This window comes from Melitaea cinxia, chromosome 25 (genome assembly GCF_905220565.1).
Source record: "Melitaea cinxia chromosome 25, ilMelCinx1.1, whole genome shotgun sequence".
Classification (NCBI taxonomy): Eukaryota; Metazoa; Arthropoda; class Insecta; order Lepidoptera; family Nymphalidae; genus Melitaea; species Melitaea cinxia.
Genome location: NC_059418.1, coordinates 1,973,436 through 1,997,626, shown reverse-complemented (window position 1 = coordinate 1,997,626; position 24,191 = coordinate 1,973,436). Strand labels below are relative to the sequence as shown.

Here is a 24,191-nt window from a genome sequence, read left to right as displayed (position 1 = left end):
CACCTTGGAACTTAAGAAGCCGACGGATGGCGGGATAACCATCTAACCGCTGGCTTTGAAACATACAGGCCGAAGACGGGCAGCAGCGTCTTAGGTGCGACAAAGCCAGCACTGCGGTCACCAACCCGCCGGCCCAGCGTGGTGACTATGGGCAACACACATGAGTTCACACATTTTTGGTGCGAACTTGTGGAGGCCTATGTCCAGCAGTGGACTGCAATAGGCTGGAATGCTGATGATGAAAATAATTTTAAAATGGGGATGATAAACATGACCAAAAACAAAAATTTACATTGCACAAAAATAACAACATAAAATAATAGCCCTGTAAACCAAAATCAATTTTAAAACAAATTGCGTACAATTATTTACACGTGCTTAAAGAAGAAAAGTTAAAGTATAAGTATAAGTAAGTATAAGTAAGTGTAGTTAAGTAAAAGCAGGCCAAAAAAAAGTAGTGGGGAACCCACCCCGAGTAAGAAAGAGATGAATGAAAGAAAGAACCAGTATGCGGCATGAAAGTAAGAGAGGCATGAAAGAGAAAATAGCAGAAAACGTGCTCCGACCACTATATCGGAGGAAAAAAAATACCAATGCCTCGATGCGGCCGACTGCTATCGATGTGCCGGTTCGCGCCAGACCGGCCGCCTCTTCACAAATGCCGCCCCGGGCCGTCAGCATAGTGTCATCCGCGTAGCAGCAACAGTCAAAGCCGATGTTCCACAGGGTCGGTCCGAGCACGGAACGCTGCGGAAGTCGCGCCACGACTTCACCCGACCTCCACGGACCCCACGGTTGTTACTCCGCGCTTTCTCTGTCGCAGACAACACATGTATTCCTGACTCCGTTATCATGTCATGTTCCTCACAGGCCTTCACCGCCGTCGAGTCTCCTGCATCCTCTATGGACGTAGCTAACTGAACCGCTCTGATGCAGGATAACGAGTCATCCTCCGCAAACAACCTCTGCTGAATGACCTCGCTCCTAAAACCACATACCAATTGATCACGTAGAGTATCCTCTAGAAATTTTTCAATCTATACTAATATTATAAAGAGGTAAAGTTTATAACTGAGTTTGTTTGTGGGGTAATCTTCGCAAATACTGATCCGATCATGAAAATTCTTTCACTAACAGAAAGCTGACACTATTTAGGAGTGACATGAACAAAAAAACTCAGTCTTTCGACGTTATTAATTTAGCCTTATCTTAGTCTATCGACGAAGTTTTCTTGATTTCCGATAGATGGCGTTGAAGCAACATACTATTTATTCAAGTGCTATAAAATTTGTTCTTTATAGTGTGTTATTTGGTTCTGTAATTCAAAATAATAAATTACACAGGAGCAACATATTATCTATTTAAATACTATAAAATTTGTTCTTTAAAGTATGCTAATTGGTTAATATAATAATTATTAGCGCCCAACGAAGTGGGCACGGGTCGGCTAGTATGTATATATAATAATACTTCAAACTTACAGTGACGCGCCAATCTCTTTAGTTCGGCTACATAACTCGCAACGCTCTCGCCGGCAGCCTGACGTCTTTGCCTAAGCCGGTACCGCTCAGCCAAAATAGACGGAGGCGGTTGTAGACGATTTTTCACTATCGCTCCCGCTGCCGAATATTAATAAAAGTCTGTTTAATACTTATACAAATAAACAATCTGTCATTTTAAGTAATAAAACGATTTGACCGGAGTTTGCTTCGAAACAACCCCACTTCTCGTATCGGTAGCCGGAGCTTGTTACGAAATTTTCCCACCATGGCATCGCACCTGAGCATCGCACCTGGGCACCACCAAAAAAAAATTTTACATCGTACAAAAATAACAACATAAAAAATAGCCCTGAAAACCAAAATCATTTTTAAAACAAATTGCGTACAATTTAAGTAAGTTTATCTAAGTAAAAGCAGCCCAAAAAAAGTAGTGGGGAACCCACTCCGAGTAAGAAAGAGATGAATGAAAGAAAGAACAAGTATGCGGCATGAAAGTAAGAGAGGCATGAAAGAAAAAACAGCAGAAAACGTGCTCCGACCACTATATCGGAGGTATAGAAAAAAAAAAATACCCAGTGCCTCGATGCGGCCGACTGCTATCGATGTGCCGGTTCGCGCCAGACTGGCCGCCTCTTCAAAAATGCCGCCCCGGGCCGTCAGCATAGTGTCATCCGCGTAGCAGATGACGCTGAGCCCGGGCGGCAGTAGCGCCCGCAGCAACCATTCAAAGCCGATGTTCCACAGGGTCGGTCCGAGCACGGAACGCTGCGGAACGCCGCAATCGACGCGACGACGATACAGTCGGTCGTCGCCCCCTCCCATAGGATGTAACAATTAATTCGTCTGCACAAATTAATTATTATAAGAGTCAAGGTTAAGCTACTAGCAGGTTACAACAAGTGCACCGTGCCAAGCCAGAGCCAAGACTGCCTTAGCCGCGGTTGCTTCGGACGTTTTATACACGTCAGAAAGACTCGAGTGATAGAACGAGTGAGGGTAGGTGAGAATGCTAGGTGGCGCGAACGATGTGCTAGGTGGCGTGATCGGTGCATCTGTTGTTTATAAATCTCTCGCTAATTACCTATGTTAGCTTGCAAATTTATGTTTGTTAATTTATGTCTTAATTTCCAATAAATATTACACATATAAAATATTTTACTCAGGCATTAAAAATAAATTGTCAACTTCACTAAAAGTTATGAATAATTACGGAAGTTTGTATAAAATTTTGTTTGATTTACTATAGAATAACTTGTATTTCGACATATAAAAAAATGTGTTAATATTATCTTGTATTTGTATTAATTAACAGTATTTTAAGTTCTTTGTAGCTCAATTTCGTCTTCCGGGTGTTTTGACTAAAATATCATTCCTTGGTCAATTGAACGCTTTTTATTTATTTCATTATTGTTTCAATGAGTAAGGAGGGATTCATCATTGAGCTACAAAGCAATTGAAAAAAAGTATTTGAAGAAGAACAGTCTTTTTAATTCTAAATTACTACAAAACTTGAAGGTTCCAAGAAAATTTGATGTAAGTACCGTCAACGATTTAACAAAACGGTTTTTCTTCTTTTTTTTGGATAATTTTTTGTTTACCTTCACTTTTAGCATATTTAAATCTTTAAGCTGTTGTTTTCGAGTGTTTAAATAGATTTACAGCTTAGTGTAAACTGTACTGATTGTCATAATTTTTTTTTATTTGAATGCCGTTTTGTTTTAGTTCAATCTTTGATAATGTAATTAAACTGTTTTTAGTTTAGTTGCGTGTTTTTGTAATTAATGTAATATTTCGAAATGCTGGGAAAACGTAAATCTAATCTTTGTAAGAGGAGTAATAAAGCTCGGAGTATGAAAGGCTTAAAATATATAATCTATAAATATGAACGTAGGTATGGTTTGTACCATATAATTATACCTTCATAAAAAAAAACTAATAATGAAAAATAAAAATTTTGTTTTAATAGTATTCACAAATAGTAAGACACATTTTTAATTTAGCGGTAATTTCGCTGGCTACCTGATAACTATGAACTAAGGTAACTTGATAACCTATCTAACTTTCCGAACGGGGCTATCATGTACATTACAGGTAGGAGGTTAAATTTTTGTTACTTCTGACTCTACCTTAATTCCTTAATCACGCGTTATTTTCGAAAAAATTTACGTAAAAACGATCTTTACTGCAAGTTCAAAATACAATACGAACTGACCTTTAACGACTGACAAATAGACACTTTTAAACAAAATAACGCGTCAGACATCATATTCTAATAAAATTAGTAACATTGCGTGCTAGAATATAGGTTTAGAAATTCGAAAAATACCCAAAACCGAATCGGAGCACCCCACTGTCCACGTAGTCTTGGTCTGCCCTACCCCTAGTGTTTTTTTTTTGTACATTATTACCCCGAAAGGTAATTGATAATTTGCTTAGGATACCTATACTACATTTTTGTGTAATAGATACTTTTCGTAAAATTGTTTCAGATCATTGGACATCGCAAATTTTGTATACAATTGCAAATGCTGCATTCTAAAAATTTACTCATTCTTTTCCCTAACGCGCCAAAAAAAAATATAACTTCAATAATCACCTCAAAATTTTGATTTGTAAAATTTAAAATTTTTAAGTAATTATTGAAGTTATAATTTGAAAGTGCTTTAGAAGCGTATTCAAATAAAGTTATTTTGATTTTTGACTGTAATTAGGGTAGAATCACATGAGTTCACGGCATTTTTGGCGCGAACTTATAGAGGCCTATGTCCAGCAGTGGCCGCATTAGGCTGGTGTGTGAGGGTAGAATCAGTGTGCGACCACGTTGTGTCCAAGCATTGAGCGTGTGTAGCGAGTTATCAAACATTTTCGACATATCGATAAATCCCTAGAACATTTGAAATTACTTTCATGTGTAGCAAGAGAACTACGAAAAGCCGTGAGGCAGCGTCTCGAATAAAACTCTTTGGAAACTCACGGATATTTGACAGGGTTTAGGGGTTAAAAAAATATAAAACAAGCATTTAGCTAAACGGTTTATTGACTACAATTGACATTATATAAAAATCTTAAATACTAACTACATTTCTATTATATAAGGTATGAAAATACGAAAAAAGAATCAAAATTATCAATAAAAGTAAGATACAAATGTTATAAATATAAATAGTGACAAAAGCATTTTTAAAGTACAGAATCGTTACAAGCGAGAGGCATTCGATTAAATCACAAACAATACATACCATTTATAATATAATACACAGCACATCAGTCACATATAAGCAGCAGTTCGAGTTCAGATCTAGACCTGTCCCGTGTCCACTGCTTCTGTTTCACTGATGTCAATATCAATAATAAATGATATATATATAAATAAATAAATAAATAAATAAATAAATATCTTTTAACATACACACGCAGTCGTCTGTTCCTATGATAAGCAGCTTAATGCTTGTGTTACAGGTAACAGCCGACTGTTATAACTATATTTTTTTTTGATGAATATACATAGAAATAATACTTATATAAATATATAAATAGAAATATTATATTACAGCCAGACTGAGGCGGGAATCGAACCCGCAACCCGCGCAACAGAAAGCAGGGCCACTACAAACTGCGCCAACGGGCTAGTCGTTTGTTTTTTATTTAACTTAAGATTTCTCGCTTGTGTTTTTTCTGTTTATCAAACATATATTATTGTATTAAATAGTTTCACAATCTGCCTCAATGTGCTTACAGTAAACGAAAATTTTTACATATTATATATTCATACAAATTGTCATTTTTGTATCGTAAGCAAAATCTAAAGATGATTGAAAAATGGTTCTAAATTAAATTACAATAACATGTCTTTAAAATTTATTATCAAAAAAAGGAATATTACAAAATAAAGCTAAATAAAAAATACAAAGAATGGAATTGTTTGACGAAGATGTATTTCATTTTGTAATTAATACAAACATTACTAGTTTGAAAATTACAAATGCAGTTTGACAAAAGTTACTGAGCCTCAAATGTATTCTTTTATATTATGACTTATCTATACTATAATATTATAAATAGGAATGATTCGATTGTTTGTTTGTTTACATTGAATAGGCTCAGAAACTACTGAACCGATTTGAAAAATTCTTTGACTGTTGGGAAGCTACATTATCCGCGGGTGACTCGGGCTATATTATATTTTCAAAAAAATTAGCTGAAAAAATATTTTGACATTTTTTTTAAATACCCGTGCGAAGCCGGGGTAGGATGCTAGTACTAATATATAAATATAAACTCAAAAAGTAGTGAACCGATTTTAAAAAATCCTTCACCAGTAGAATGCTTCGTTAGCACTGAGTGACGTGGGCTATATTTTAACACGAGAAAACACAAACACAACGGCAGACAGAGCCACGTGCGAAAGACTTGTATTAGAATAAAGGTCAAAAAGTTTTATAAGGCTTATTAATACTGAAAAAAAGTTAAAAGTTTTGGAATGCATTAAATGTCATACAAAACGAAATTGATTCACAAGTTCACACTTCATTCAAATTTAATTATTAAAATGCATACACACAGACATTAATACAAGCCGGTCCTATATACCGTCCGTCAAAGGGTTATGTAGGTATAGATCGCATTCCATATGAGAACAAAATTATTACATTTTTTTTTTGTCTTGATATACGAATTAATCTGCTTGCGTGTAACTGCATAACACTGTCCAACGGTGGTGCGACCTCGAGCCATGATTACATTGACATTTTTCATTAAAATGGCTATTTTACGAGGGGATTAAATTAGCAAGATTTTTTTGACAAAAACAAAATACCAAATCGCGTTCGCTTTGTAACATTTATATAAAATACAGTAAAATTGAGAACCTCCTCCCTTATTGAAGTCGGTTAACGAGTGTGTTAAATTAAGGTGCCAAATTTTTGATGGGCCCCGAGTGACAAATATCACACTACGTCCCTGGTTATAATACACAATTAGTAATCATGTGTATCGTAATTATTAAAGAATTGTAGTATATTAAACTACAAGAAAAGCATCAGCTTTCGACTAAAATAAGAATCATCAAAATCGGTATATCTAGTGAAAGGTTATACAGTACAAAATAGGTCGATGAAAAAATAGTCAAGTAAATAACGCTTTATTAGATATAACTCGAAAAGTACTTGTCAAATTGCAATTAAATTTAAAGTCTTCAATTACTTTCGATTAAAAAAATCATCAAAATCGGTCCACCCAACCAAAAGTTCCGAGGTAACAAACAAACATAGACGCAGACGACTTACGTTTAAATATATAAAAAGGCGCTTTACATAATGTAAAGAAATTAATATATAACAATAATACTTCAAAATCAATACATTACAATGTTTTATCTGGCTTTGATCTAATTTCATAACTTAGGGTCTGTTCAGTTGCTGATATAGCTATCTGACGAAAAACGCTATCTAACAGATAAGTTTTTTTACTTGTAGTTCTTTAATTGCAGAAGAAACAAACCTGATAAAAATCTATCAATAACTTATCTGCTAGATAAACTCTATCAGCAACTTATGAAACAGACGCTTAATTATTACAAAACTATGAATATAACATAATTTCTATCCACCGACATTTCAGTCTAGCGATATTTTGACGACGTTTTTGTAGTACCACACTTATTTGTTAATAATTAATGATAAAATGTAAACCATTGAGTGATATCAAAGAATGCATTTTATTTTAATAAAGTTTATGGTGTTAACAGTTGTCCTGATGGTAAACGGATACCGTGGCCTATGGTTTGTGACCCTTGGCCTCGACTCTGGCTTCCTTTGGAATTTACATGTACTGTTAGTGTCGTATGACTTTAATTTATTTGTATTTTATTTATTTTGTTTCAGACATAGTCCATATCTTAATGTTAGTATTACAAAAACAACTTATATCAAATGTCAGTAAATCAATATAAATATATATGGAAGCAAATAAAAATATCAAATAACAAATAAAAAGTAAAAGTATTAGCTATTTGGACACGACCCTCGTCAATTTGAATGTAGCTGTATCCAGTGGCTCAATACTGCCGAGTCCCAGCGGTCCGCCAGTGTACTCAGAATGTCGTTCGAGCTGGTTCATAGCCTCCGGACACCTCTTACGAAAAATGGCATTAAAGCTATCAACGCGCCTCGTAGTAGGCATTTCGGAGGCACTGGAGTAACGCGGCAACTTGGGCTTGCATTGTTGTACTGGACTCTCAGGGCCTGTCTACCTGACCCAAAGGCTGCAGATGTAGAAGGATTGGTGATATGCCTTAAACAGAGTCACCTCCACACTATCAGTACACCTTGAAAACCTTCGGGCCAGCATGTTGCAGCGCTCGGCCAGCGCTCCAAATCCTCCCAGATACTTAAAACGTTCTACTCTATTTAAAGCAACACCTCCAAGATATAAAGGTGGTACATCTGACTTTCTGGCCGGCCTTAAGGACTAGGAGTTTATCAGTATACATTTCTAACTAATTTATTAATAACATTTTTATTTTGACAAAATGATTCTGTTTCAAAAGTTTTTTTTTTATATATTATTCAGGGCAGTAACTAGATATATATCTAGTTATATAATACATTAATAGAAGACTACATAATTATATTTATTTAACGATCATCTTGCTTCACACATTAGATAGTCATCTAGTTTCACATACTAGATTGTCATCTAGTCGCTAGATGGTCATCTAGTTTCCGCCACTAGCTGGTCACCTATCTCCACACCCCCCTAGTTGTGATGCGAGGCGGTGGGGGGCGGGAAACAGCGCACGTGTTCGACGCCGGCCCGTTCATCATCAGCGGCGAGGTGTCGCCCCAACACGCTGAAGATCTGAGAGTTCAGCACCTGGAACCGCCTGATGCGGTCCACCATGCGCTTCAGGGGCTATAGGGGAAAAGAGGAGGGGGAGTTAAAGCCTGGATCTCGAATATTTATGTATATACACCTATGTATATATGGCACTTTTTCCAACTATATAACTTGTTATTAAACTGACGTCTTACCACTTAACTACAATATCAGAATCGATATTACAACCTAAGTATGCAAACTTTCTTGTCCTAATGCTTTGATAAAAATAATAAAATTAGTTTTTTAATAATTATCATTTAGAAAATGACCATCGTGTGTGAGTGTTGTGTCAATGAGCGAGTCACCTGAGTCCTACAGTTAAGTCAATTAGTTATAGCTAATATTCCCATGTCTTCTCAACATTTTTTTTTAAATGTGTCGATTTTAAAGCTACCTGGTAATGAGCTGTCTACCCCAGCTTAATTTTTAACGTATACTTTCGACTATGGTATGCCTCCACGTATCTCCATATGGCCCTATACGGAAGGACGCCAGTTTAAAAACACGTTGTATGTATATATGAAAATGAATCTCTATTTGTCTTGGGCAAGCCAGAACTTGATCACGACTTTATCGATCACAGTTCTTGCGTTTGACAGCTGAGACAGGACAGCATCTATCGGGTAAGCAATTTTTTTATAAAGGTTGCCGGAAAGAGATAGCTATGAGCGTTAAAACTGCCTTTGCATTCGTATAAAGTATTGGGATGGTTCTTTTCTATGTTCAGTAAGGTTTTATAATAATTAAATAAATAGTTTTATCGCTTACGGTTCAGAAGTAAAAGAATATACAGTTTATATAAGTAGGTCGGCAAACAAGCGTACGGCTCACCAGATGGTAAGCGATTACCGTAGCTTATAGACGCCTGCGACACCAGAAGCATCGCAAGCGAGTTGCCGATCCTATCCCCAATCCCCCCCCCCCCCCAGGAGCTCTAATCACCTTACTTACCAACAGGAACACAACACTGCTTGAAAGCAGTATTAGCTGCGATCTTCTGTAAGATCGAGGTACTACTCCAGTCGGGCTGCTCCATATTTTGAGTGCCCTATCGCGGTTAATTCATTATCGTATTCAAGAACAATAGTGCACAACAAAATGCAGTTTTGTTAATTCACAATTACAATAATAGTTGGCGTTACAAGTCTCTGTATTTGTACTTTTATAGTGAAAGAAACCTCCCAATCATCTCATCTGAAATATCAACCCAAACTCGCAGTACTATATTTTTTTTTTAATTATCAATATTTTTTATTCAAGCTTAAGGGCAGCTTGAATAAAAATAATAAAATTAGTTTTTAAATAATTATCATTTATAAAATGACCATCGTGTTTGAGTGTTTTGTCAATGAGCGAGTCACCTGAGTCCTACAGTTAAGTCAATTATTTATAGCTAATGTATTGGATAAAATTTTATAAAATGTAATATTAATTATAGGCTGTATGTTAGCTGTTCTTTGCCTGCTTACTTTTCTTAAATGTTGTAACGCCAGATGGCGCCATTTTCTAAGAAGCTGTCACTCTATAGAATTTTTACTGTGCATTGTGTGAAGTTACGAACAAAGTTTAAATTGAATTCAAACTAAAGAAATCTTGTTTATTTACCAAATCTCAATATAATATTCCCATGTCTTCCCACCACTTTTTTTTAATGTATCGATTTTAAAGCTACCTGGTAATAAGCTGTCTACCCCTGCTTAATTTTTAACGTATACTTTCGGCTATGGTATGCCTCCACGTAACTCTATATGGCCCTAAACGGAAGGACGCCAGTTTAAAAACACGTTGTATGTATATATGAAAATGAATCCCTATTTGTCTTGGTCAAGCCAGAACTTGATCACGACTTTATCGATCACAGTTCTTGCGTTTGACAGCTGAGACAGGACAGCATCTATCGGGTAAGCAATTTTTTTATAAAGGTTGCCGGAAAGAGATAGCTATGAGCGTTAAAACTGCCTTTGCATTCGTATAAAGTATTGGGATGGTTCTTTTATATGTTCAGTAATGTTTTATAATAAATAAATAAATAGTTTTATCGCTTACGGTTCAGAAGTAAAAGAATATACAGTTTATATAAGTAGGTCGGCAAACAAGCGTACGGCTCACCAGATGGTATAAGCGATTACCGTAGCTTAGCTTATAGACACCTGCAACACCAGAAGCATCGCAAGCGCGTTGCCGACCCAATCCCCAATCCCCAGGAGCTCTGCAGGCCTAGCATGCGCGCCACGACAAAATTTTGTCTACCCCTTTTCTCGTATTATCTCTCTATGTCTACAGTAGCTAACATGCGTGCACGCGATACTCTTCTCGTTACGTCAAGAAGAGATAATCATTCAATTTTAGTGATCTGTGATATTTATCTCAACGGAAGCTAACATGACATCGTAATTTTGTCGAATTTTGTCGTTTTAGGAAGAGAAACTTCTCGTCTTCAATATTATCGACGAGAAAGACGATAAATAAAAAATAAATAAAACCTGGTGCCTATTTTTTGTATACCATGGCGTTTCCCTATTATAATTATATAATTTCGGTATACGAAGAGCGGGAAATGCGAAAAGTCGAGTGAAGTGTGCCATATAATGACACAAAAAACGTATTTGCGCCCTGTTGCTTCTTATTCTAAATAATAATAATAATAATACTTTATTTCAGACCAAAGTATAAGTCCATATTGGGTTAGTACAACAAGACAAGACAACATTCAGAATAAAAAACAAAACAAAATTATATTAAAAAAATCAATAACTAAAAATAAAATTAAATAGAATAAAAGTAAAATCAATAATCAAAAAAAAAATTTCAAAAATTCAAAAAATTTTAAAAATTAAAAAAAAAAAAAACAATGCGTGATAGAATTACAATTATCTAATGTGCGACAAGATATAAAGCACAACACGAGCATATTGTTTTACATATATAATTAAATTCATTTACTTACGCCGTTTTATTTTCCATATTAGAATTTTTAAATTAGATATACACTTTTTATCTTAGCCAAAAGGCCGAGAACATTGTTAAATAAAACATGTGTCACTCGTTTGAAATTGGTCAATAACCTTGTAAATTCAACTTTACGTCATAAGAAATAAGAATGATATTCAGTTGTGATTATGGTTGATAATGTTTCTCTACTCGACAAGGCGAAGTCTTCGGAAGAGAATTTTGTCTCTCGTAGTGCGCATGTTAGGGTAATCGAGAAAATACTCGATGTAGACATTATCTCTCTCTCTCGTCAAGAGATATCTCGTTGTATGCATGCTAGGCCGGCTGGTCACCTTACTCACCAACAGTAACACAATACTGCTTGAAAACAGTATTATTTAGCTGTGATCTCCTGTAAGGTCGAGGTACTACCGGTCGGACTGCTCCATATTTTGAGTGCCCTACCTCGGTAAATTCATTATTGTATTCGAGAACAATAGTGCACAACAAAATGCAGTTTCCTTAATTCACAATTACAATATATAGTTGGCGTTACTAGTCTCTGTATTTGTACTTTTATAGTGAAAGAAACCTTCCAATCATCCCATCAGAAATATCAACCCAAACTCGCTGTACTATTTTTTTTTAACAATCAATATTTTTTAATCAAACAGAAAATCCAAACTTTTGGTTGCCCAACAATACGGGCTAAATTACTGGTTACTTACGATTCCCTTGACAAGCTCGTCCTTTCCATCAACGCGCTGAACCCTCAGGATGTGGTAGCAGAAGTCCAGAGCTTCGAAGCGTCTTTGCTGCCCCAATAGGGCTATGATGGTACACCCAGCCCAGTGTAGGCCCTCACCAAAGAGTTCCCTGGTAAAAGTAAATTTTATAGATAAATCTATGTAAATTAAAAAACGGGTGTGCTTTAGACCACACGACTGAAGTAAAACTTCTTTGGCGACAGGCCTGCACAATAGGCCCGCACTGTGTCTTAGATATACGAAACGTAACTGGCTATGAGAGAAAGAGAGAATGAAAATGTGTGCTCGCATCTCTTTCTTGCTTCGTTCGCCTCACCCAATCACACTTTTCGTAACGCTCTCGTCACGCATTCACCAGCTTACTCCCAAATCAAGCGTACGTAAAGAAGTTTTACTTAAAAAATCACATTTCAATATAAACAAGACACTAAAAAACTAAGTTATAAAATTGTAAAAATTAGAATGAGTACAAAATAATTATAATTTTCATATTATTCTTTATGGAGTGTGGGGAATAGAGTGTAAAGTTCCTCATCCATCGTCGCAAAGGGAGGATCCTCCGACCAGACGGGAGTTGTGTCTGGTCTCAATCGCTCAGATAACTTCAACATCGCGATGTAGGACACGTCAGTTCGTATGTGGCGCGATAGATGTCGCCACATTTCTAATAATTAGAAATCAACTCACTCAACGGTAAACTGCGTGTCTCCAACTGGGATGCAGTACAGGAACTGCAGCGCTGACCACAATCTACACAAAATTGGATAAATATATTATTTGGAAACAATTTTCAAGTTTTTGAATTATTATTTTTTCCAGACCAGAACCAGAACACAAATTTTTATTAAAAAATTATAAGTGTTTAGTATAAAATCTTCTTCGTCCCGTCACGTCACGTTCCGTTCCGTTCCGTTCCGTCCCGTCCCGTCCCGTCCCGAATTCGGCCGTGTCGTCGGCGTGCAGCGGCGCGTGGTGCGGCGCGGCGGGCGGCGCAGGCCACTGTCACCCGTCCCCGTCCCGTCCCGTCCCGTCCCGTCGCGCACCTGTGGAACTCGGCCGTGTCGTCGGCGTGCAGCGGCGCGTGGTGCGGCGCGGCGGGCGGCGCGGGCCACTGTCACCCGTCCCCGTCCCGTCCCGTCCCGTCCCGTCGCGCACCTGTGGAACTCGGCCGTGTCGTCGGCGTGCAGCGGCGCGGCGGGCGGCGCGGGCCACTGTCACCCGTCCCCGTCCCGTCCCCGTCCCGTCCCGTCCCGTCCCGTCCCGTCCCGTCCCGTCCCGTCGCGCACCTGTGGAACTCGGCCGTGTCGTCGGCGTGCAGCGGCGCGTGGTGCGGCGCGGGCCACTGTCACCCGTCCCCGTCCCGTCCCGTCCCGTCCCGTCGCGCACCTGTGGAACTCGGCCGTGTCGTCGGCGTGCAGCGGCGCGTGGTGCGGCGCGGCGGGCGGCGCGGGCCACTGTCACCCGTCCCCGTCCCGTCCCGTCCCGTCCCGTCCCGTCGCGCACCTGTGGAACTCGGCCGTGTCGTCGGCGTGCAGCGGCGCGTGGTGCGGCGCGTGGTGCGGCGCGGCGGGCGGCGCGGGCCACTGTCACCCGTCCCCGTCCCGTCCCGTCCCGTCCCGTCCCGTCGCGCACCTGTGGAACTCGGCCGTGTCGTCGGCGTGCAGCGGCGCGTGGTGCGGCGCGGCGGGCGGCGCGGGCCACTGTCACCCGTCCCCGTCCCGTCCCGTCCCGTCCCGTCGCGCACCTGTGGAACTCGGCCGTGTCGTCGGCGTGCAGCGGCGCGTGGTGCGGCGCGGCGGGCGGCGCGGGCCACTGTCACCCGTCCCCGTCCCGTCCCGTCCCGTCCCGTCCCGTCGCGCACCTGTGGAACTCGGCCGTGTCGTCGGCGTGCAGCGGCGCGTGGTGCGGCGCGGCGGGCGGCGCGGGCCACTGTCACCCGTCCCCGTCCCGTCCCGTCCCGTCCCGTCCCGTCGCGCACCTGTGGAACTCGGCCGTGTCGTCGGCGTGCAGCGGCGCGTGGTGCGGCGCGGCGGGCGGCGCGGGCCACTGTCACCCGTCCCCGTCCCGTCCCGTCCCGTCCCGTCCCGTCCCGTCCCGTCCCGTCCCGTCGCGCACCTGTGGAACTCGGCCGTGTCGTCGGCGTGCAGCGGCGCGTGGTGCGGCGCGGCGGGCGGCGCGGGCCACTGCCACCTGTCCCCGTCCCGTCCCGTCCCGTCCCGTCGCGCACCTGTGGAACTCGGCCGTGTCGTCGGCGTGCAGCGGCGCGTGGTGCGGCGCGGCGGGCGGCGCGGGCCACTGTCACCCGTCCCCGTCCCGTCCCGTCCCGTCCCGTCGCGCACCTGTGGAACTCGGCCGTGTCGTCGGCGTGCAGCGGCGCGTGGTGCGGCGCGGCGGGCGGCGCGGGCCAGGCCGGCGCGCTCAGGCAGCCCCGCAGCCGCCGCAGCACCACCGCGAACAGCGACAGGCCGCAGCACAGCCGCTCGCGCGTCAGCAGGTCACCCTCGCGGGACAGCTGGCTTTGCTGAGCGGACGACACGTTTATACGCTTTCACAACTATCAAAAAATTTCAAAGTATAACGGACAACCTCTGTGTCTAATGCGGAAAACCGAGCTCACAACAATACAATACAATACTCCGTTATGGACAACCTCTGCGTCAAAATGCAGAAAACCGAGCCCACAACAATACAATACAATACTATCAAAAAATTACGAACTATCATAAAGAGGGAGGGGGGGGGGGGATCTGTAATGAGCTTTCACTTGTTATTATTTTTCGTTAAATGCGATTTCTAAACCAAATGCAAAATGCATAAAGACGACTAGTTTCCAAAATTGATTGGATTATACCAGTATTTGTTTGTAGATAATATTTTGAAATTTGCGAAAACTTTAAACGAAAAAGATATATGTGATTTTTGGATATTGGGCATAAAGTAAATGCTCGACATCACCAAAGTGGTTAGAGGGTTAAAAATTGCTAAAAATAATCACGTGACTACCTTAAATAAATTTTCTGAACTAAACTACAAACTTTTTTTATGTCTTACCTTGGCTGTTCCGTACTTTTCGACATTCTGAACGATCTGTAGGGCGGCGTACTTCGCTTCTAGACGCTTCTGCTTCGTTTCCGGTTTCTCACCTTCTACAGATATATTATTAAAAATTAAATATATCTACACAAATTGTCATAATTACGTTTGCTTACATCGGACCAGTAATAAAACGAAGGTAGACGAAAAAAACAATTAAGTAAATGGACATTATTAGAGATAAGCTAAAAAGTTCTAGACAGATGTCGATTTTTTTTTAATTTAAACGAGACCACATGACAATCACCATCTTTCGATTCAAAAAATAATAATAATAATCGAAGTCGATCAGCACGAGCTTTAGATTAGGAAAAACCGAATTTCAGGATCGTGGGGGGAGGGAGGAAGGTGGAGTACGCTACCCCTGGTACCATTGTCACACTTTGAAAACAGTAAATAAATAAAAATAAAATACATTTAATTAAAAAACATAACATGAAACAAGGCTGTATGGTCTTAAACTTTTGCCTTTACAGTTATTTAAACAAAAACAATGAAATTTATGCTTACATTGCTTTGGAGCGAAACGTTAAGTGGCGCGCCATTTTTTTTTAAAGCATCTATAACTCAGTCATTAAACATCAGTTGTATCGTTTGTTAAAAAACCGTGTGAAAACAATAACTTAACGTCTGAAATGTTAATATCAAGTGCGAAATTTGAATATAACAACTGAAAGCTACGGAACTAAACATGGTTACCGCAAGTTGTATCGTTTGGTGATCTTGGAGTCGAGATCGTTTTTACGTACTCCTGTTCGAAAATAAATTATAAACTTGCGAAACGGCTCATGGATTGCACTGCCCGCAGCGCCGAAGCTAAGGTGAAGTCAGACGCGGAGCTCAAAAGTATCATGATAGCTTTAAATTCTTCTTCTAATCTCAAAACTTTAACGGGGTATCTAAAACTTAAAATAGGGTTTCGAAGTGTGGCAGTGTTACCTTGCTTCCCCTACACCCTCCACCCCCTAAAAACCCCATAATTCGGTTTTTCCTAGTCTAAAGCTTAGCCAAAAAAAATACAATCAAATTGAGAATCTGCTCCTTTTTTGAAGTCAGTTAAAAATATTTCGTAGCTTTATATAGCCTTTAACATTTCATGATATATAATAATATTATATAATATATTACTTAAAATACAACAGTATATAGTATATAAGCTCCCGCTATTGGCCGCGGACACTCCTATGACGGAGACATTTTGGGGAATTAATTGCCGCATGCAGTTTTGTTGGCAATATTCATTAAATAAGTTTTTATTTTTATATGGCAACTCCTACTATAGATATACCGTTTTACATATAACACACATATAAAAAAACGAGTGTGCTTTAGACCACACGACGGAACTAAAACTTACGAAGTGTAACTCTCTCTCTTTCTATCTTCACTAACTTATATCTCCCTCTCAACTTCCGTTCGCCTCGCCCGATCACACTTTCCGTAACGCTCTCGTCACGCATTCATCACCTTAATCCCCAAGCCAAGCGTACGTAAAGAAGTTACGAAGCGTACGTAAGACATTTGATACATACCGGCGGTGTATGGACGCGGTAGAATGTTCTGGAAGGGAGCCGCGTGTAGTAGATCGGTTACTTCTTCTTGCGAGAGTGCCTGGAAAGGAGAGTTCCTGCTTGGTTAGAAATTATATAATTGTGTTTGCAGGCAAACGAAAAAAAAAAACCGACTTCAATTATATCGACAAGTAATACAACATAGGTAGACGAAAAAATAGTCATGTAAATACGCGTTATCAAAGATTACTCAAAATGTACTCATCAGATCTTGATCAAATTTTAATAAGACCACACGATAAACATTGGCTTTCGATTAAATTAAAAATCATCAAAATCGGTACACCCAGTAAAAAGTTATGTGGATTTTCGAGTTTCTCTCGATTTCTCTGGGATCCCATCATCAGATCCTGGTTTCCTTATCATGGTACCAGACTAGGGATATCTCCTTTCCAACAAAAAAAAAAGAATTATCAAAATCGGTTCATAAACGACGGAGTTATCCCTGAACATATATATAGACGGTCAAATTGAGTAAACCCTCCTTTTTTTGAAGTCGGTTAAAAATGGTACACCTAGTATTTCAAACCGCTACAATTTTTCAACAAATCATTTTATGGACTCCAATATTAATTACGACATACTAATAACTACAGAGGTCTGCACTGTTCGATCGCCAACGTGAGAATAGTCCGTTATACAATATACACTCGTATATAAATACCACGTAAAGAGGGTAGATCGAAATTTTAAATCAGCCTATAAACGGTCCACTGTTGAGCATAGGCTTCTTCATCTGTATAGGTCGACGAATCATATTTAAATAAATAATAATAAATAAATATCTACAACATACACACACGGTCGTCTGTTCCTATGGTAAGCAACTTAGTGCTTGTTATAGATAACAGCCGACTGATATAGCTACATATTTTGTCGATATACAATAACGCATACATAAAAATTATATATAAATAAATGAATATGTATATTACACTAACACTCGAGTTGGGAATCGAACACACAACTGCCGGAGCAGAAAGCACTACAAACTGGGTAAACGGGCCAGTAAGGCAGCTTCCGTATCTGATCCGATCACATAATTAAGGATATTAAAAACTTTTTAATAGTCAGAACATATTTGGTTCCAGAATTATATCAGTGTTAAAGATGTGTGGACTTAGTGACGCTGTACTTCATGCAGGATATTACTAATTTTGTACTAAAACACAGTTTATATATTATTATCAAAAGAGTAACTGCGGAGTTTCTTGGCCATTCTTCTGCAGAATCCACATTTCGATTCGATGGTAGCTTCACTTTTAAAAATAATAATCATTTTCGCATTTACAAATGTGGCGACATCTATCGCGCGAAATACGAACGACTACAAACTACGTAATTAGAGAAAAAAACTGACGTATGCTACATCGCGCTATCGGAGTTTTCAAAGTGATTAAGTATATATACAAGATCCCGACAACAACCGTCCGGGCGTTAGCCCACCAGACACAACAACCGTCTGGTTGGAGGATCCTCCCTTTTCAATGGCTCTCTACACCATGTTTCTCACACTACCAAACTGGTGACCCCGAACGTGAACATCAGCGCAACCTTCATCGTCATCATCATCACACTTCCAAAAACTTGTTGTTGCGGACTAACGCAACACCTCGGGCGCGGTGCGCGGCGAGGGACGGAGGGACAGCCCCACCATCGGATCGGAGAGAGGACATCGGCGGCTTGACCTACGACACGTCAGCTACACTTTGAACCGACGCCTAAGACTATCATTTAATATTGCTGCATTCACATTATTGTTCCTGAAACGGCTAATAAACCAGATATATGTATATACAGTCAACTTACTATTAATTTAACGTTCACCAGAACACTAACAATGGTCCTTTAGGATCGCCGTTTCGGACTGTGTGGACTTCAGCAGCGCTTCAAAAAGAACAAAGAAACGAACATCATCGTTACGTTTGGATGGATTAAGCTTGTGAGTTCGTTCCAATTAATCCTTTATCATCCTATATTTTTCCCTTTTTTTTCTTAAAAACTACCTTTACTTAGTGAGTGCCAAGTAAGACGAATTATTGAGATTTTTTTAGTTATATAATTTCAATGGAATAAAATTTAAATTCCTTATTTAATCGATTAAAAAGCAAAATATTACTGCACATTTTATACATTTATAAAGTTTGTGTCGATCGGCTCGCAGTCGTCCGCTCACCTATTGTTCGCAGTTCTCTCAGTTACGTAATCGACTCAGTTCATCAGTTTATTATAGTTGAATATTGTTATTTGTTTATTTTTTCAATTTATTAAACTTTACTATTCGATCGCATTTTTAACGCTATGGCCGAAACAAAGATGGAAAAGTTAATTAAAAAGCGTGCTGGTATTAAAGCAAAATTAACCATCTTCTCTAATTTTATTAATATACTACCTTCAAAGGAACTAAGCAGTGTACAATTGTTAGATTTAGAAGGAAGACTTAGTAATTTAATAAAACACTTTTTTCGGATTTTATCGCGGTTTATTGTTAACTTTTCTTTTTAGGACTCCTCCCGTCCTCCCGTGACCATGGTTGCTGTAAAGTATCCGAAACGTCGGGAATCAAAAGTTAACAATAAACCGCGATAAAATCCGAAAAAAGTGTTTTATTAAATGAGTAAAATTCGCGTAAACATTAGAAAACAAGACTTAGTAAATTCGATACTTTATATACTGTTTTCGACCAATTACAGTGTGACATTGAAATGTTAACGGATAATTTGGAGAATGAGTGCCAGGAACGCGAATACTTTGAAAATCAGTATCACGAGCTTATTGCTAAGGCCCGTGGTTTACTTGGTGAGCAGCCCTCTCATCGGCGTGATCTTCAGGATGGTTCTATGGCGAGTTTCGAGGATGTAAAGGCAGGTGGTTCCAAATTTAACTGTGTTAGATTACCAAAAATTTCAATACCCACTTTTCATGGTCACTATCAACACTGGCTGGAATATAGGGACACATTTATATCTTTAATCCACTCAAGGTCTGATATAGATGACATTAATAAATTGCATTATCTGCGTGCGTCTTTAAAAGATAGTGCTTTATTGGTTATTGATAGTTTAGATGTAAAAGGCGATAATTATGCGAACGCTTGGAAATTATTATGCAGTAGGTATGACAACAAAAGATTACTTGTAAACAATCATGTACAGGCTTTATTCAACGTTGAACAAATACAAAAAGAATCTTCTCAGTCTATTCGTCACCTCATAGACATCACAAATAAAAATTTACGTGCTCTGTCAACATTAGACCAGCCCACTCAGTATTGGGACACCTTAATCATTCATATGATGGCTGATAAGCTCGATACAACTACTCGTAGGGAATGGGAAACACATAGAAATTCCCTGAATAATCCACCGCCACTTGATATTTTTATGACATTCCTTAGCAATAGAGCAGATTTATTAGAAACATTACAAGAAAGCAAAATTATAAAATCACAAAAATACGATTATAATAAACCTAACACAAATTTTCTTGCAGATATAAAACATAATCAAAATTCAAATTATAATATAAATAAAGCACAAAATGTTTATAAAAAAGTAGTAAATTGTCCTATGTGTAATCAAAGTCATTTCTTATTTAACTGTGAGACATTCAAATCTCTTTCTATTGAAGATCGTATAAAAAAGGCTAAGGATGTTAAGGTATGTCTTAATTGCTTACGGCCAGGGCACATGGAAAACAGATGTAATCTTGTTTCATGTAAATATTGTAAAAAAAGGCATAATACGCTTTTGCACTTACACACAACGGAGCCTACTAAGCCTATTGTTTCAGTAAATAACTTTGCTAATTCGACTAATTTAAAACAGTTAAGTACTCCTCCACTCGTCTTGCTTTCCACAGCGCGAGTGAAGGTCGACGACAGCAAGGGCGTCGAGCACTTAGCCAGAGTATTGCTAGATAATGGCAGCACTGCTAACTTCGTTACGACTTCTTTCTGCGGTAAGCTGGGTTTGTCTCGACGTAACGAGAGCACCACGGTGACAGGTATTAACAATAATATTTCAAAAAGTACACAGTCTTGTAGTCTTACTATAAAGTCTCTTTATAACGACTATAGTGCTACTATCGAGTGTCACATTTTACCTCAGATTACCGAAGCTTTACCATCTTCTTTTATCAATATTAAGGATATTCCAATTCCTTCAGGAATAAATTTAGCTGACTCTTCTTTTAATAAGCCTGCAACTATAGATATACTAGTTGGGGCCGACGTTTTCTGGTCAGTCTTAGGAAAAAATTCTATTGATTTAGGTAAACATTTACCTAAACTTTATGAAACGAAACTGGGTTGGTTGGTGTCAGGCTATGTTGCTCGTCCTAAATCACACTCTTCTCCTTTTATTTGTAATTTTTTAAATGAAAGCTTAAATCCAGACTTGTCTCGTTTCTGGGAATTAGATTCGGTAACAACTGTGCACTCCATGTCTCCGGAGGAACGTGCCTGTGAACAGCATTTTTTTGAAAACACTACACGGAAGAATGATGGCCGTTTTGTAGTCTCAATGCCACTGAAAAAACATCCTTCAGTCTTAGGCGAATCTTATCAAAAGGCAAAATATCGTTTCTTATCATTAGAACGTAAGTTTCAAAGAGATCCTATTTTTAAGAATAGATATATTGAGTTCATGAAAGAATATGAACGTCTTGGTCACATAACAGAAAATAAGGAGTCTTTACACAGTTGTCTTCAACCAATTAGTTATTTTTTACCTCACCACGGTGTCATCCGTGAGTCGAGCCTTACTACAAAACTTCGAACAGTTTTCGACGCTTCAGCGGCCACCTCTTCAGGCGTGTCACTTAATGACATCCAGATGGTCGGTCCAACTGTACAAGAAGATCTTTACTCCATTTTGATACGTTTCCGTCAACATAAGTATGTCGTGACTGGAGATATTGAAAAAATGTATAGAGCGATTGAACTCAATCCGTCACAACGCTCTCTTCAACAGATAATTTTTCGTTATAATTCTAATGAACCATTAAAAACTTATACTCTTAATACGGTGACCTATGGCACGGCATCTGCGCCATACTTAGCCACTAAATGTTTGGTTACATTAGCATCCAATGTCCTTGATGATGATGTGAAACGGTCTATACAAAAAGATTTTTATATGGATGACTATATAGGGGGGTCTTCTACTATTGCCAATACCGTAACACTTTGCAAGGGCGTAATATCTACCTTAGAATCAGCTAAATTTAATTTAAGAAAATTAAGGTCTAATAATCTATCAATTTTAAAACAAATATCTCCTTGTTATGATAAAACGAACAATATTTTAAAATTTTCAGAAACTAATTCTAATGTTGCTTCAAAAACTTTAGGTCTCAGCTGGATATGTGATTCTGATATTTTGTCATTTTCAATTAATATTGAACTTCATAAAAAAGTAACTAAACGTCACATTCTTAGTGTCATCAGTCAAATTTATGACCCACTAGGCCTTGTAGGCCTCTGCGTTGTTGAGGCTAAAATTATAATGCAGAGGTTATGGATTGAGCAATATTCATGGGATGATGAAGTGTGTTCTGAAGTTAAAAATCGTTGGTTAGCTTTTGCGAGTCGGTTGTCTTCCCTTAATGAATTAAAAATTCCCCGTTGGGTTCTAAGTGATGCTTTTAATATTTTAGAAATTCATGTTTTTTCAGACGCTTCAGAACGAGCATACGGTGCTTGTTTGTATATTCGTTCTGTGCATAAATCAGGGCTAGTGACTGTGCACCTCTTGACCTCTAAGAATAGAGTAGCGCCGATAAAGCCAACGACAATGCCTCGTCTTGAGCTTTGCGGAGCCTTGCTTGCTGCAAGGTTGTGCGCTAAGGTACTAGCCTCTTTAACTCTAAATATAAGTAAATGTCGGTTTTGGTGTGATTCAACTATCGTCTTAGGATGGTTGAAGACATCACCTCTTCAAATGAAAAGTTTCATACGAAACCGTGTTCATGAAATTCAAGAAATTACCGAGGGTCACACGTGGTGCTACGTACCGTCAACAGACAACCCGGCGGATCTTGTTTCTCGGGGGGTGAAGGCTGATTCCATCAGTAGTTCTTCGTTGTGGTGGCACGGCCCCACGTTCTTATTAAAACATGAAAACGAGTGGCCACAAATGCCTAGATTTAACGAGAAACAGGATCTACCTGAGTTACTTTCTTATTCTCTTTTGGTTAATAATACTCCTAATATAGATCTTATTTCTAGTCTAATTAATAAAACATCAAATTTTACCTATTTACAAAGATCGATAGCTTATTTACAAAGATTTATTTACAACTGTCGAAACAAAACTAAATTAAAAGGATATTTATCGGTAACAGAGCTTCAAAATTCATTAAATTTAATAATACAAAAGGTTCAATTAGAAATGTTTCCCGATGAATATGTTATTTTAAAATCTGCTAAAAAGCTACCTATAAAGAATAGACTTTCTAATTTATCTCCATTCTTGGACACAAATAATATCATTAGAGTTGGTGGCAGGCTTAATAATGCTCCATACAGTTATGATACCAAACATCCTATTTTAATTTGTAGTAAACATCATTTTAGTAAAACTTTATTTAATTATTTTCATTTAAAATATTTACACGCTGGTCCACAATTACTTTTAGCGAATATAAGACAGACTTATTGGCCTTTAGGTGGCAGAAACTTATCAAAAGGGATTGTCAATAAGTGTGTTCGGTGTCGCAGATATAAGGGCGAAACCATTCAGCCTGTAATGGGGCAGTTACCTGCATCACGAACTCAATTAGAATTTCCTTTCTTACACTGTTCCGTGGACTATGCTGGGCCGGTGTTGGTAGCAGACCGAAAAGGCAGAGGTTGTAAGCTTATTAAATGTTATTTGGCAATTTTTATTTGTAATTCTGTAAAGGCATGTCATATCGAACTCGTTACAGCACTATCAACAGAAGCATATATTGCCGCGTTGAATCGCTTCGTGTCACGGCGTGGTAAACCTTCAAGTATCACTTCTGATAACGGTAAAAACTTTGTGGGTACCTTTAATGAATTATCTAAATTTTTAGCACAGTCAGATCTTGAAGGTCATTTTGCTGGACAAGGTATTGAATTTAAATTTGTGCCTCCATATAGTCCACATTTTAACGGCTTAGCTGAAGCAGCAGTTCGATGTACTAAACATCACCTTCGTAGGTTACTTCAAATCACTCATTTCACTTATGAAGAGATGTCTACTTGCCTCACTCAAGTAGAGGCAGTTTTGAACTCCCGTCCCCTAACCCCGTTCTCCTCTGATCCTTGTGATTTTTCCGCTTTGACTCCTGCCCATTTTTTAATTGGACGACCATTAATGTTTATTCCTCAGCGAGAGGTATCAGCTGTTAACATCAATGCTCTTGAACGCTTTAAAAGGATACAACTTATAAGGCAACATTTTTGGGGTCGTTTCTCATTG

The 24,191-nt window shown here is 39.0% G+C and overlaps 1 protein-coding gene and 1 long non-coding RNA gene across 2 annotated transcripts in view; one reads left to right on the top strand and one right to left on the bottom strand.

The window, feature by feature from the left end:
* Window positions 1–8,112: 8,112 nt before the first annotated feature.
* LOC123665811 (cytoplasmic FMR1-interacting protein) overlaps window positions 8,113–24,191 on the bottom strand; it is a 57,192-nt gene continuing 41,113 nt past the window's right edge. The window contains exons 23-28 of the mRNA XM_045600049.1: window positions 16,705–16,783; window positions 15,131–15,225; window positions 14,419–14,600; window positions 12,767–12,829; window positions 12,041–12,188; window positions 8,113–8,414 (exon numbers count right to left, since the gene is read on the bottom strand). Of these exons, the coding sequence (XP_045456005.1) occupies window positions 8,259–8,414; window positions 12,041–12,188; window positions 12,767–12,829; window positions 14,419–14,600; window positions 15,131–15,225; window positions 16,705–16,783 (723 nt within the window). The 3' untranslated portion in view covers window positions 8,113–8,258. The remainder of the gene's footprint in view (window positions 8,415–12,040; window positions 12,189–12,766; window positions 12,830–14,418; window positions 14,601–15,130; window positions 15,226–16,704; window positions 16,784–24,191) is intronic.
* Window positions 21,255–22,507, top strand: LOC123665817. The gene is made up of 2 exons (XR_006745115.1): window positions 21,255–21,342; window positions 22,420–22,507. It is a non-coding gene; the product is annotated as an uncharacterized LOC123665817 (long non-coding RNA).